The sequence below is a fragment of the Colletotrichum godetiae genome (genome assembly GCF_030913485.1).
Source record: "Colletotrichum godetiae strain CBS 193.32 chromosome Unknown BDP55scaffold_7, whole genome shotgun sequence".
Lineage (NCBI taxonomy): Eukaryota > Fungi > Ascomycota > Sordariomycetes > Glomerellales > Glomerellaceae > Colletotrichum > Colletotrichum godetiae.
The window spans coordinates 1,289,938-1,302,752 of NW_026851255.1; the positions used below are offsets into that span (position 1 = coordinate 1,289,938).

Sequence of the window (12,815 nt, forward strand, 5' to 3'; positions counted from 1 at the left end):
AATCTATGTTCAGATCCAGGGTGCCTCCCAGAACAACAAGAAGTTTCCTGCCTAGATCTCAGCCATCATCATTCCCCACCATTTCCATTCCCGCAAAAAAGATCAATCCAGTCCTCCAGTTAGGAACCATTCCAAATCCCAAGATTGATCGGAAACCAAATCTTTGCCACCATTCCACAGGTAGATATCCGCTTCAACCGAGCCCTCCACTGTTGTACCATCGTGAGTCAAGACCATGGCTTGAGCAGTATCGAATTGGTAAACTTCGCCTTCAAAGTCGCCAAGCTTCTTCCGCTGTGAGAGCGCATGCGTTTGTGGTCGTAAGAGATATTCATTTGTGAACGAACCATTTTCCTCTATGACGGCTAGGTAAGTAGTCATAGCGGTGTAGTGAGTAACGGGCGACCGCCGACATTTCCACTCTTACGGAGCGAACGAGAGCCGATTTCTCCTCGACTTGTGTAGCGTCGCCGGTTTATACCCAGGCGAGGAGTGGCTTGGCGCATAAAGTACCTTAGATGAAGACATGCCTTGGGACTGTCGCCATGGTCGATGGGAATCGAATGCAGTTGCAGTGGTACTAGAGGTGTAGATGTAGGGGGGTTTCAAGACACAAGAGGTAGGTGTAGTACGATGCTTCCAAAGTCGGCTGGGTATAAACGCCCTAGTTGATGAATGAATCTCCCGGTAGAGTTTATATAAAAAAAAGAAAGAAAACCCTCGCAAAAGGGTTGAATGGAGCAACAAGAGCGGAGCGCGATGTTGCTTGAGGCTGGAAAAAAGGATTGATGTTCCCCGGTTCGCGTTGAGGAACATACATTTCTCTTGCCCTAGAAAAAAGTTTCGACTATTTCATGGTCTCTTCGATTTTCCCCGATACTGTTCCACCCAGGTTTTAAGAACCTTGAAAGAGAATTCCATCCGAGTTCAACTAACAACGTAGGATAACAGCGTTCACAGGTGTTAGACAGGTTACATATGGAAGTAGAAGGTGACAATATGGTCCGCCGGCAACTAGTCCAGATTCCCCTTCTTCTCCAGCACTATACTGGACGGCGCTAACTATGCGCTGATTTGGATATGTGTGACCAAAGCCTACTTCTATCTCCAGCAGACCGGGCACCTGGCGCACCATGGTATAGAATAGATATCTAGCTGCAGGTGCTGAATGGTCGTAAAGTTCTCGAGAGCGGCCACGATTTCGGGGGTCGCCGCCCGGGTGGCCAGCGCGGACAGCACATCACGGGGAAGAACGACTCCTCCCCCTCGTGCCGCATTGCATGAAGAATACTTCGAGACCAACCCTAGCTTTGAAGAGTAGCAACGGCAGTGGTTCTGAAGACGACAAGATTTATATATTATTGGGAGGTGTTGGACAGCGGATTACTTTCTTGTCCACTTGATATCACTTGGCACGTACCTAGGTCGTAACTCGCATGTTTGCAGTGAAATTTGCCATATACCAGTATTTCTAACGCTTATGACCGAGTGAGCGTCGGCCCTGACTCGATAGAACGCGGATATTAGAAGAGAGTAGCCGCGCGAGGAAAGCATGAATTGAAACTGCTATGTAGATGAATATTTCTAGTGTGTCCTACTTCACGGAATTGAAGCAAAGGCTACTATGAAACAGAGGGCTACTGTTCTAACTTCTACTGCTCAAGAGTTGAGACATCGTGACCACGCTTTGACACCAAATGGCACTGCATTGAGCTTCCGATGAGACAGTGACACTTGCAATGGAGAAGGCCGTGCAACGAAATCATGATGAACAGGCCCCATATACAACGGCTGTTCTTGACTCTCCCGGCTATCCATGCATAATAGATCCGAAGCGTACCCGCCTTGCGCTGATCAATGTTACCCTGCCATATTCAGTCCAGTTGACGAAGAACCTTGACCTGAACACCTTTCGTATCATCTCGAGGCTCGCCTAGGAAGCAGTCACGATGGTGGTCAATGTCCCTTTCTCTGCTGACATCGTACAATTCTAGATCGAATTAACGCAGAACCTTTGCCATTGCAAGATACATCTCTGCCCAAGCAAGACTTGGCGGCGCATAATAATTAGTGCATGTTTGCTTAGCTCTGCTGTTGAAATGAGGAGTCAACGTACTTGAGACCTATGCAATTACGATGCCCGCGGCCAAAGGGGAAGAAGGATTTCGTGCTTTGTACGTAAAGAGGGTGAGACTCGAGCCATCTCTCGGGTTCGAACCTTCTAGGCTCTGAAGAAAACCTTCGGATCCATCATCAGATCGGCAAATGTCATGCCTATTGGTGTCTTCCAGTCCAGGTAGGTCAGCAAACATTCGACCAATACTATGAAAGAGCGTAGGGGTAAACGACGATGTGTTGAACTTGGGAAACCTAGAAATAGAATACGGCCTTTATGCAGTCAACATGCATGGCAAGCGTTGCTTTACGAACCAACAGCATATGAGGTTTCATCGACTTGGCACCTGCCTCGAAATCCAGGGTATACGTGTTGAAACCATTCGGATTTGGCAAATCTGATTGCCTCATGGAGTCAGGCAATTGCTGGTAAAAGCAGCAACACGAAAATGATCTACCGCGTCAAAAGCGAATAGGTTACGTACTTCACATTCTGGATACCTCGCTGTTATATTTTCCTCACGGAATCGCGGCGATCCAGTGGTGATAGCCCCCAAACATGCGACTGACACCATCCTTTGCTTGGGGTTGCTCTCAAATCAAGTCGTGCCTCCCAAATTACAAAAGAAGACATTCGACAAGAGCGGCATGGGTCCAGGGTGGTTCTCACTCTCACACGATCTCTGTCAATTGAAGGAGAAGGGATCATCTCCACAGTCTATTGAGGCAAATATTCATGAGCGTCTAAGAAGTAGTGGGACAAGTATCTATGTACCTTAATCCCATGCGTAGCTTATAAGTAGAAGCCCAATTTCGCATTTTTCATCTGCAAGACTCACGATTGTGTACAAACAAACGAGAGCATCGACAATGGCCTGCCCCGATGTCCGCCAGACTCTCATTCAACAACTTAAGGGCCAGGATCTTCATATTCTTGATCTTGGTCTACTCTTCAAACAATGGCCAAAAGACGTGAGCCCTTGTCTAGAAGGCCTCCGAACTCTAACTGCAGAGCGGATTGCAAGGTACGGTGGTGAGTAGAGCCTCCAAGTCATCAGAGACCTGGCCAGCTAAGCTAGTCTATCTTCAGCTTCACTGAGTTGACCAGGAGCCGCAAATTGATGTCGAAAATCGATGTGGGACTATTCATATCAACTTGGTACTCAAAAGTCAATCTGGAGCGTGGAGACATCTTGTCCTGCGTAGTTCTTTGGGTACGTTCACTCTTGTCTGTTATGCGACTCTGCTACTCCTGACTAAATTTCCAGCTATTCACATGGGATGACTGTAAGTGAATAAGATGATTGACACAGGATTTCTGAATGATTTCGTACAGAGATTGATGAAAAAGGAGGCCATTTGTACGACAATCTTCGAGCCGCACAAGCTTTTTGGCGAGAAACCCTCGACTATGTGCGACACTGCCTCAGACTTTCAGATAGTGATGACTACCATGAAGTTCCAGGGAATGAGATCATCGCTTTCTTCAAGGTGATTGGCGATGCAGTATGCGAGGCTTATGAGCACAGCAAGTCTCAGTCCAAGCCTCCATCAGCCCGTGTCTTCCATACCAAAAAGTCGGTATCTCTGGCTAACTTGAGCATCGATCAGACCATCGACAGATTCTTTTCGATGAAATTGGTTGCTTCATAGAGACTTCCGAAATAGAGCAAAAGCGTCGGCTTAGCCCACATCTCCCATCCACAGGAGAGTGCATTGCAACTAGGATGGGCACAGGGGCAGTTAACGTCTGCTTATTCTCCATTGAGTATGCGCCTCCGTATACGTCTACGACGGAGTCCTATCACACGGCCTGAATTTACTAGCTACGCTTGCGGCATCTCTTTCCCAGTCGAAGTCCTCAGAGAAGCGGGAATGAAGACGTTGTGGGACCAGGCGAACGTTCTCGTATGGGCGTAGGTTGCTTGCTTACTTAGATCGAAGCGTGTATATCAGAGCGCTAACGGAGACAACCAGCTTCAATGACCTCCTGTCTCCCAAGAAAGAGATAGTAAGCCATCCTCAACACTTTTTTTTTCTTTTTCTTTTTTCGGGGCGGCACGTTTGCTTACTCTTAGCACGAAGGCGCAGCAAACGGTCGAGGGCATTGTGCCCTTACTCGTTAGAAAAACAGAAAGTTTTGGTATTCCTATCATAGGGATTGGTTCGAAACGTGGGTGACGAAGAGGTCAAAATCGATAGATATTTAACTTCTGCGTAAGGTGTAAAAGGGAGGTTCCAACCGGAGGCTGGGCAGACCGTGGATCTCGTAAGTACGGTCTGGAAGTGGCCCCTGCGCGGGCCCCCTGGCCTCGAGGTCGAATTGGACTTCCAATCCGACAGAAAGTCTTGATATTACAGTCTCTATGGTCACGGTAATGATCGAAAAAGCGATCAATGACTTCAACCATGCTGCCGCGTGTCTGATGGCCAATTTTGCTGATGATGCATCATTGGCGCCTAGTCTCAAGACCTACATTGATGGGTGCAAATTCTTCTGCACAGGGAACTTGACCTGGAGTCTTCAGACAGGCCGATATTGTGTCTCGCAGCATCCTATTGCTGGAGGTCTCACCATGCACCTTTAGAGACAACGATGGTAACTTGCGTATCACTAGCTAGTCCTGTAGCAAATTAGTAAAGGCACCGTCACGCCGCGTGCGCCTAATCTTTTAAAGCAGTGCTAAACGGTGGTCGAACCAGCAAACGCAAATTTGATACAGAACTATTCCGAAGGTTTGCTATCCCTTCACCTACCTTACGGCATGATATCGTTACACACGTACTTGACGCATTACATGAGGGTGGTGTCAAATTACTTCTTATTCACAATGTACATCTTTTGGTCCAATCTCGTTTCGATTGTTCCTGGCGCATCTAATCAGAAAATCTATACAACGTCAGCGTCAGATATTATCGGAGACGTATTCACCGACGTCATGCCGCAACTGATGGGATAAAATTACGCTATTGCACGTAACGTTATCATGTCTAATCACAATTATAATCCCCATGGGCAATGGCCACGGCCCCAAAGTCCCTTAGTGCTTATGAATCAGTAAATCACCGCCTAGGAGTTCCATTTGTCACTAAGCCCACGGCTAGACCTAATGCTTATGGACTTTGTGAGTTCTGCAGCCTGCCCTTGCTAATATATAAGTTCGGGAAATTATTGGAAGAGCACAGTGTAGTGTCCCCTCCGATATCCTCGACGCAGAGACGGCCGCGAGGAAGCACTTGATGAACATCTCAGGTTCTCCGTGCTAAAGCTGTATCGACCTACCGGAAACACCCGAATACCATGACACAAGCAATCCCCGAAAAGAGTAGGCAATGGAGAGTTGTCGGTGAGAATGGCTTAAATTCTCTACAGATCTCGGATCAAGAGTCTCCAGAGGTTGGTGACAGCCAGGTCCTAGTCAAGTGTTAGTTGATCATGTTGCCTTTGATTGCCCTTAAACGAAACTAAGTTTTGCTCTCACTTTAGTACAAGGCGCCACCCTGAACGTGAGCACTCGTTCTCATTTCGTGCATATTCAAGTTGATTGACCTTGCCAATAGTACCGAGATCTCACCATAGTTGAGGGCAGATACCCTTGGGACGTCAAACCAGATGTTGTTCCCGGATCTGACGGCGCAGGCACTGTAGTAGCTGTCGGCAAGCATGTAACTCGATTCAAAACAGGCGATAGAGTGCTCACGGCACTTGCTCAGAGATACATCGCAGGCCCGCTCACCGACGACCTTCCAAAGTCTGGACTCGGTGCTGTACTCGATGGCACTTTCCGCACCATTGGGGCCTTCAGCGAGCAGGGACTCGTTCCACTACCCCAGGGCTTGAGCTTCATTGAAGGCGCAGCCCTGACCTGTGCCGGTGTTACTGCCTGGAACGCCCTTTTTGGATTACCTGGCAAGCAAGTCTCAGCTGGGCAATGGGTCCTCACGCAGGGCACGGGGGGCGTCAGTATCTTCGCCATTCAATTCGCCAAAGCTGTTGGAGCGGTGGTCATTGCCACCACTAGCTCAGCCGAGAAGGCGAGACTTCTAGAAAATCTCGGCGTTGACTATATCATCAACTATCGCGAGACGATTGAGTGGGGAAAAGAGGCCAAAAGGCTGACCGGAGGCATTGGCGTTGATTTGGTCGTCGAAGTTGCGGGACCAACGACTCTAAGACAGAGTCTCCTTAGTTGTAGACTCGACGGCACTATCATCACCACAGGATTTGCTGGCGGTAGTCCGTCTGAGCATGACATGCCAACGTTTTTGGATTCGTGGCTGAGTCTAGTTACTGTTCGAGGAGTCTGGTGCGGCAGTCGGTTGCAGCTTGAAGAGATGTGCCGGGCCATCGAGGCCGACTTGGACAAGCTGCGCCCTGTCATTGATCCCAAGGTCTTTAATCTGGAACAGCTGAAAGAGGCGTACGAGTATCTGCAGTCAGGAAAGCATCAGGGCAAGGTTGGCATTGAGATCAACTGAGGCGGCAGAGCATTTCTCAGATACAAGTAGCTGTGTGTAACTCACAATTCTTCCACGAAAGATGTCTCTTAGATGCAAGCATAAAGTTTCATTTCTCTTCTTTACTGGGCCTCCCTCGTGAGCGTGAACTAGGTCTTGAAGCCTTTCCCATAACTCAATATCGTTGCTTAGAGAACATCAATATTTCAGAGTTTGCTAGGTAAGCAAGCTATATCGGTATTCCAAAAGAGATGTTCCTAGAAGCAGGCATTGGGAGGCTTAAGACAACTTTCCTGACTAAGTTCCTACTCGCTCAGAGTGATACATCCTGGTTTTGTTTTTCGTAAATTCGAGGTTGACTTTGCTGCAATGGGTACCGGACACTACTAGGTACCAACGAAGCACGGTAAACAACCCGACAGGACATTCGCTGCTTGTATAGATATATCGATGAATCACGATAGTCTCCTAGGAGACTGAACAATTGGTTCTGAACTATAGCGCAACACAGCTGCGGCTTTCATCAAACGACTTGTGGACTGTGCCGAAAACCGACTTGTCATTGTCTGTTGAGTCATGGTTAACTTATTCCATACTCACCAATGCAGTTCAAGATTGAGAGGTGCAAGAAGCAAAAGTCTAAGCTCCTGATGTTTGGCCAAAGCTTCCCGAAGAGCTTCTCCGCAACAGGTAGACAAAGTCAATTATACTACGCTCACTATAGACACATGGCCTGTGTTATGCCCTTTGTTTTCAATAAGAGTAGAGTTCATGCAAACTTCGTGCCCCTAACTCTAAACTCAAAATTTCTGCCGGCAGATTATACCCTCAATCCGAAGCAATTCTGCCTCAGATTGTTGAAATTCTTCTAAATGCGGGGCAGAGCTGTGTCACCGAGATCGATTTACGCCATTCATCCCTTTCACCCGCTCTCATCACCAACACCAATGCTCATCTGGACATGTTCCGGATGATTGCTGACGAATCTTTCGTGGGCAACTTGTTCTTTGAGTCTCAAGATGGAAATTTTCTAACCCAATCAATTGCGAGGCACATCTTGAGCATCCGTTCGGCTGAGCATTTTTTGTAAGTAGCACGTCGCTTAAAATTTGTCCACCAGCGAGAAGAACGGATCGTTAGACTTCCCGGAGAAACGAAACAAAAAGAGCGTTGCCCCAAAACGCAGAGACCATGACGGGACGAAGCTGAGGTTGTGCGCGTGTCCAGCTGGGAAGTCAATGCTTGATTCGGGCCAATGGTCTTGCAAAATGTCGGACGTTAAACGTCCCGATACCTCTCAAGTGCCATGCGTCTTAAACCTTCAGACTTTGGCGCAAACTTCATTAGATGACCAAGTTTCGTCATCGCAAACATGACTTGCTGAGACCGCGCTTATTGATGAATTACAACATGTCAACTGGCCTTTGAGGCTTCAACAACGCCTGTCCCACATCCCGGCTCCAACCTCTGTAGCGAGTGTCACGTTGATTGCAGATTCGTGAAAACGGATGGGGGTCCCTGCTTTCGAGCCCTAGACCGGTTGGTTCAACGCCCCCCTGACTCAAAGAGATTAGTCGGTGGAGACGGGAGAGAATAAGGGGTGGTGCGCCTCAACTGGGCAGAAGATAGCAGGTTCTCCCGCATATCAACTCGGACTCTAACAACGCTCGTTGGTCGATGTCATGTTCCTGATTGACATGAAACGCTGTCATTAGAAAGATGCAGGTCTTCACCCCCACAAAATCGTTCTTGCTCAAGAACAAGCGCCTGATCGGTGCAACGGCCGACGCACTAAACAAACCTTGACATATGATGTTGGCCATTTCAAGTCATATCGACAGAGCCCGTTGATTCCGGATGGATCCAACCGAACAAAGCCCTGCAATATCCACTGAGCCGCGTTGTCAGACATGCCAGTCATTCCCAAAGTGTCTTGTTCACCCGTTCGGACGGATGAGGGTCTGCAAATGTCCTCCAATCAGTGAGGCCATATTCTTCTTCCGTTGCGCTCGCCAAGACTGGATCTGAAAGATATATAACACATTACCTTGGCGCCCTACTTGGCGTTTGGTTCCCCAGCCAGTCTCCGATTCTCACCACCACTCACTTCTTTGTTCAATTTCACTACCGTCGTTCTCTTTTCTCCACGCCAAGATGGTCAAGTTTACTGCCCCTGCTGCGGCTCTGCTGAACGTCGCTCTGGTAGCGGCGTCTCCTTATGGCCACCGCGCACCTCACATTCGTTACACCAACACCGTTGCTCGCGCAAGCAACGCCGTAAGTCAGCCCTATGCGATCCATGATCCATCCGATGCGCGCCAAGACCCGGCAATCTGACTGACCCGTTTCTCGCCCACTTTAGACCGGCTGCGTTGTCACCAAGTACGATGACATTGCGAACGCTGTCAAGACGTGCACCGACATCACGCTCTCTAACATTGCTGCGCCCTCCAACGGTGCTATCGATCTCTCCAAGCTTCAGACGGGCACCAAGGTCACCTTCGACGGCACAACCGTATGTTTTCCGACTTGCGACTGGGCAAAAGATCGGGTACTAACTCCGCGCTCAGACTTTTGCCGACACCGTCGACAGCAGCTTCGACCCCATCATCATCTCCGGAACCAACATTGTTGTTACTGGCGCTCCCGGGCATGTGATTGAGGGCAATGGTGCCGCTTACTGGGACGGTCTTGGATCCAACGGTGGTGGCGACAAGTGAGTGGCTGCTCCCTCAGGGCAAACGAAAAATCGGAACTAACTAGTGACAATAGGCCCAACCACTTCGTTGTTGTCAAGAAGACCACCAACGCCAAGATCACCAACCTGAACATCAAGAACTGGCCCGTCCACTGCTTCTCCATGACCGGCAACCAGGGCCTGACCGTTTCCGGCCTCGTCCTCGACAACTCTGCCGGTGATGCGCCCAACGCTAAGAGCGGCAGCAAGGCCGCCGCCCACAACAGTGACGGCTTCGATATCTCCTCCAGCGACAACGTCCTGCTCGAGAACATCAAGGTCCACAACCAGGATGACTGCGTCGCCGTCACCAGTGGAACCAAAATCACTGTCAACAACCTGTACTGCTACGGAGGCCACGGCCTCAGCATCGGCTCCATCGGTGGCAAGAGCAACAACACCGTTGACGGTGTTACCTTCTCCAACTCCCAGATCGTTAAGAGCTCCAACGGCTGCCGTATCAAGTCCAACTCCGGCACCACCGGCGAGGTCAACAACGTCACGTACAAAAACATCACCCTCACCGATATCGACACCTACGGTATTGATGTCCAGCAGGACTACCTCAACGGTGGCCCGACCGGCACCCCCACCAACGGTGTCAAGATCTCTGGCATTCACTTCATCGATGTGACCGGAACTGCCACCAGCGACGCCTACAACTACTACATCCTCTGCGGTGACGGCAGCTGCTCCGACATCACCTTTGAGAACACCAAGATCACCGGAGGTGGCAAGACCAGCAGCTGCAACTTCCCCGCCAGCGGATGCCCGGCATAGGCGCAACGACCGTTCTCTGTAAATATTCCTAAAAAAAAAATTGTGGATAAGGATAAAGCGCATATATTACGATCTTGTTTTCGCCGGCGGCTTCAGCATTTCGGCACCGGGCCATGTGGGACTTGCGGCGCCGGGTGGGTCCTGGGATAGCTTAGCTAATGGAATCTTTTATCTTTCATCAGAGCACGCACAGTGAAGAGTCAATTGACATGTCTGCTCATCAAGTATGAATGAACTATGCGACCGTTGTCGATAACTGGGATACACTTCTAGATTTTTGTAGCCTCGTTGCAACTTTTGTTAGCCCTCCATCGTCTTTCTTCCGGTAGCGTGGACGTGTTCCGTCCTACAGTTGTTCGGGGGGCTTGACCAGCGCCATCTGTGGCGTCTTGGCAGACCCTTGAGACTGCATTTAAGCAGCAATGGCCCCAAAACCCCCAACCCTGCACCGCCGTCTTCCGTACGACCAGAACACCGGACTAATATGGACTCCGAAACGACACGAACTCGGCTCTCAAGTAACGCACCGCGTCGCCAAGCGCTTAATGCAAGTATCACATCACAAGTCGGGGATTAAGGGCGTCGCTAATGACCTCTCAAGGTCTGCGCGCCATGTCGCGAGAGGAAGACGAAGTGTGATGAAGCCAAACCTTTCTGTGGGCGATGTAGAAGGTTGGGGCTGCAATGTGCGTATATCGAAACCGTCACATCAAAGTAATGCAGTAAGCTCGTCCCAATGTGTTGTTCCAGTCAACTAAGTTTCGCCAAGGAAGAATCTCTCTGTAACAGAGTTGAATGACACACTGAAGCGCATGGAAGCCAAGCTGGATGCTCTGATGGAGAATGCGCAGGATCCTCGAACCACTGCAGATGAGCAGCCGCGTTCACAGAATCATCATCCCACGATGATTGAGAATTGTGACCCAATGGAAGTAGTAAGCCCGATGAGCGTGTTTTCGCCCTCAAAACTGGGATCGGTCCAGATCCGGCAGGAACTCGCCATCCCGGAAAAGCACTACACGGCACCGCAGCATCTCCTATCATGGCCTTGCTCTCCACTCACTCTGGCGGAGCTTGATCTACGATATCCAGTCGCGTTGGAGATCCAGCGGCCCAAGATGCGCAGGGCTCGGGCACCCCCACGGTGCCTTGCTGGAACTTCCTCACAAGGTCAAGATTGGCTATCCAACCTATCGCTAGCACAGTTGCGTGACCTAGCCGACTCTTACTTCAGCCATTTCCATCCTCAATACCTTGTGTTGGATGAAGACCGATTCTACAGCCATCATCTCAACCAGGCTCTCAGGGTAGGGTTTGCTAGCAGTCTCGATAGCTGCCTGGTAGCACTCGTCCTCTCTCTCGGCTCAGTAGCTGCGTGCCAGACCGGTAAAACGGAATGGGCCCAGTCTGACTCCGCAGAGTCCATGTTAGAGCATGAGGCTGGCCTCGGCTTCTTCACTATTGCGTGTAGTATGTTTCAAGATGTTGAAGAAACGGACTGGGTGGGCGTCCAGTGTCTTTTGCTCATGGCGTAAGTACAGCTTGGATGTTTTAAGGGATGCAGGCCGAACTCTGATGATGCTCAACAGCCTTTTCAACTCATCCATATTCAGGATCCACGACTCCTGGCGTTTTATTCACAAGGCATGCTCTGTGATCATGATTCTACTGCCACTGTAGGTCTAATGATTTGTAGGCTGTCGGCAGATGAGACTCACTAGCGCGTTGAAAATAGGCAAGCGAAACTAGAAGCACACCACTGCCAGCTATACTGGATTGCTTATCTGCAAGAAAGGTACTGATGCTCTCGTCTTTGACCCTCAAAAGCTTACTTGCTGATTGACTGACAGTCAGATCCTTGTGGAGTATGACTTCCCGCCCAGTGGTTTGAGTAGTCTCGAAGGTGCAGTGCCCTTGCCACTACTTCCGGACTCTGGTGCAGACTCTCAAGGTAAAGACAATCAGTTCTTCTTCTTGGCACTTGTTGCTATGAGGAGACTCCTAAACCGGATACATTTTCACTTATACAATAAAGGTAATGAGGCCCTATGGTCTGAGTCTCATTGCGAGGTGCTGACTGATGTGTAGAGAGAGTGCAATCCCCCTCACACTCCATCGTGGGGGAACTAAATCGTCAGATTGAGGAGTGGAAGGCATGTCTTCCAGCCGACCTCCAATTCGAGACGCTCCCGCTAGCCGATGAAGTCGAACTACTGTCTCCTCGTTCACTCAGACCAATGCGACAAAGATTGAGAGGACACCTCAAGGCACGCTACTGTGCCGCAAAGACGATCCTCTACCGGTCTCACGTGTATCGCTGTCTCCATCCCTCGGGGTCATCCGCCCTATCCGACGAAGACGTTCAAGGCGCAAAGATTGCAATTTCCTCCGCCATCATCGGGGTGTTGCATGGTGGGATCCTCCAGGAACCATTCGGACTCCTTCTTTTCCCCATCAATTCTTGGAGAATGTGAGCATCGAGATATACCTATTGATTCTTGATGTTTCAAACAACTCACGCGCTCCCTGTAGGCTTTTCGGAATCCAGATCCAGATTGAGCTCATCCTGCACAACGATGAGCTGTCGACAGTCTTGCTGCCAGAAGGCTGGCAAATCACGCTTCAGGCTCGGGAGATTGTAGCCGAGGTGGCATCTCGATTTTCACCGACGATCGCTAGGGACTGCGAGATTCTTCAAATGCTATCTTAGCTAAACATCATCATT

At 49.7% G+C, this 12,815-nt stretch overlaps 4 protein-coding genes across 4 annotated transcripts; all 4 read left to right on the forward strand.

Moving 5' to 3' along the window:
- Positions 1 to 2,985: 2,985 nt before the first annotated feature.
- On the forward strand, positions 2,986 to 3,768 carry BDP55DRAFT_628587 (uncharacterized protein; the record flags this gene model as incomplete). The annotated part of the gene is made up of 4 exons (XM_060571922.1): positions 2,986 to 3,140; positions 3,206 to 3,329; positions 3,384 to 3,402; positions 3,554 to 3,768. 4 exons carry the CDS (start codon positions 2,986 to 2,988, stop codon positions 3,766 to 3,768), a joined length of 513 nt encoding a protein of 170 aa, XP_060433758.1.
- Positions 3,769 to 5,416: 1,648 nt separating this feature from the next.
- On the forward strand, positions 5,417 to 6,594 carry BDP55DRAFT_544868 (zinc-binding dehydrogenase; the record flags this gene model as incomplete). Its single annotated transcript, XM_060568526.1, has 3 exons — positions 5,417 to 5,540; positions 5,603 to 5,622; positions 5,677 to 6,594. The coding sequence occupies 3 exons, from the start codon at positions 5,417 to 5,419 to the stop codon at positions 6,592 to 6,594; spliced, it is 1,062 nt and encodes a 353-aa protein (XP_060433759.1).
- Positions 6,595 to 8,470: 1,876 nt separating this feature from the next.
- On the forward strand, positions 8,471 to 10,268 carry BDP55DRAFT_652669 (family 28 glycosyl hydrolase). The gene is made up of 4 exons (XM_060574126.1): positions 8,471 to 8,850; positions 8,936 to 9,088; positions 9,144 to 9,289; positions 9,346 to 10,268. The coding sequence occupies exons 1-4, from the start codon at positions 8,728 to 8,730 to the stop codon at positions 10,088 to 10,090; spliced, it is 1,167 nt and encodes a 388-aa protein (XP_060433760.1). The 5' UTR covers positions 8,471 to 8,727; the 3' UTR covers positions 10,091 to 10,268.
- A 417-nt stretch (positions 10,269 to 10,685) lies between these two features.
- BDP55DRAFT_544682 (uncharacterized protein) lies at positions 10,686 to 12,800 on the forward strand (the record flags this gene model as incomplete). Its single annotated transcript, XM_060568502.1, has 6 exons — positions 10,686 to 10,804; positions 10,860 to 11,621; positions 11,826 to 11,885; positions 11,941 to 12,160; positions 12,181 to 12,560; positions 12,623 to 12,800. Coding segments are annotated over 6 exons (1,719 nt in total), but the record flags the coding sequence as incomplete, so codon positions are not given.
- Between the last annotated feature and the right edge of the window lie 15 nt (positions 12,801 to 12,815).

Bases quoted from the DNA above. Each gene is read 5' to 3' on its own strand.
- BDP55DRAFT_652669 (XM_060574126.1), top strand. From the start codon at position 8,728: ATGGTCAAGTTTACTGCCCCTGCTGCGGCTCTGCTGAACGTCGCTCTG. The intron at 8,851-8,935 runs GTAAGTCAGCCC...CGCCCACTTTAG, and splicing joins TTGCTCGCGCAAGCAACGCC to ACCGGCTGCGTTGTCACCAA. The intron at 9,089-9,143 runs GTATGTTTTCCG...CTCCGCGCTCAG, and splicing joins TCACCTTCGACGGCACAACC to ACTTTTGCCGACACCGTCGA.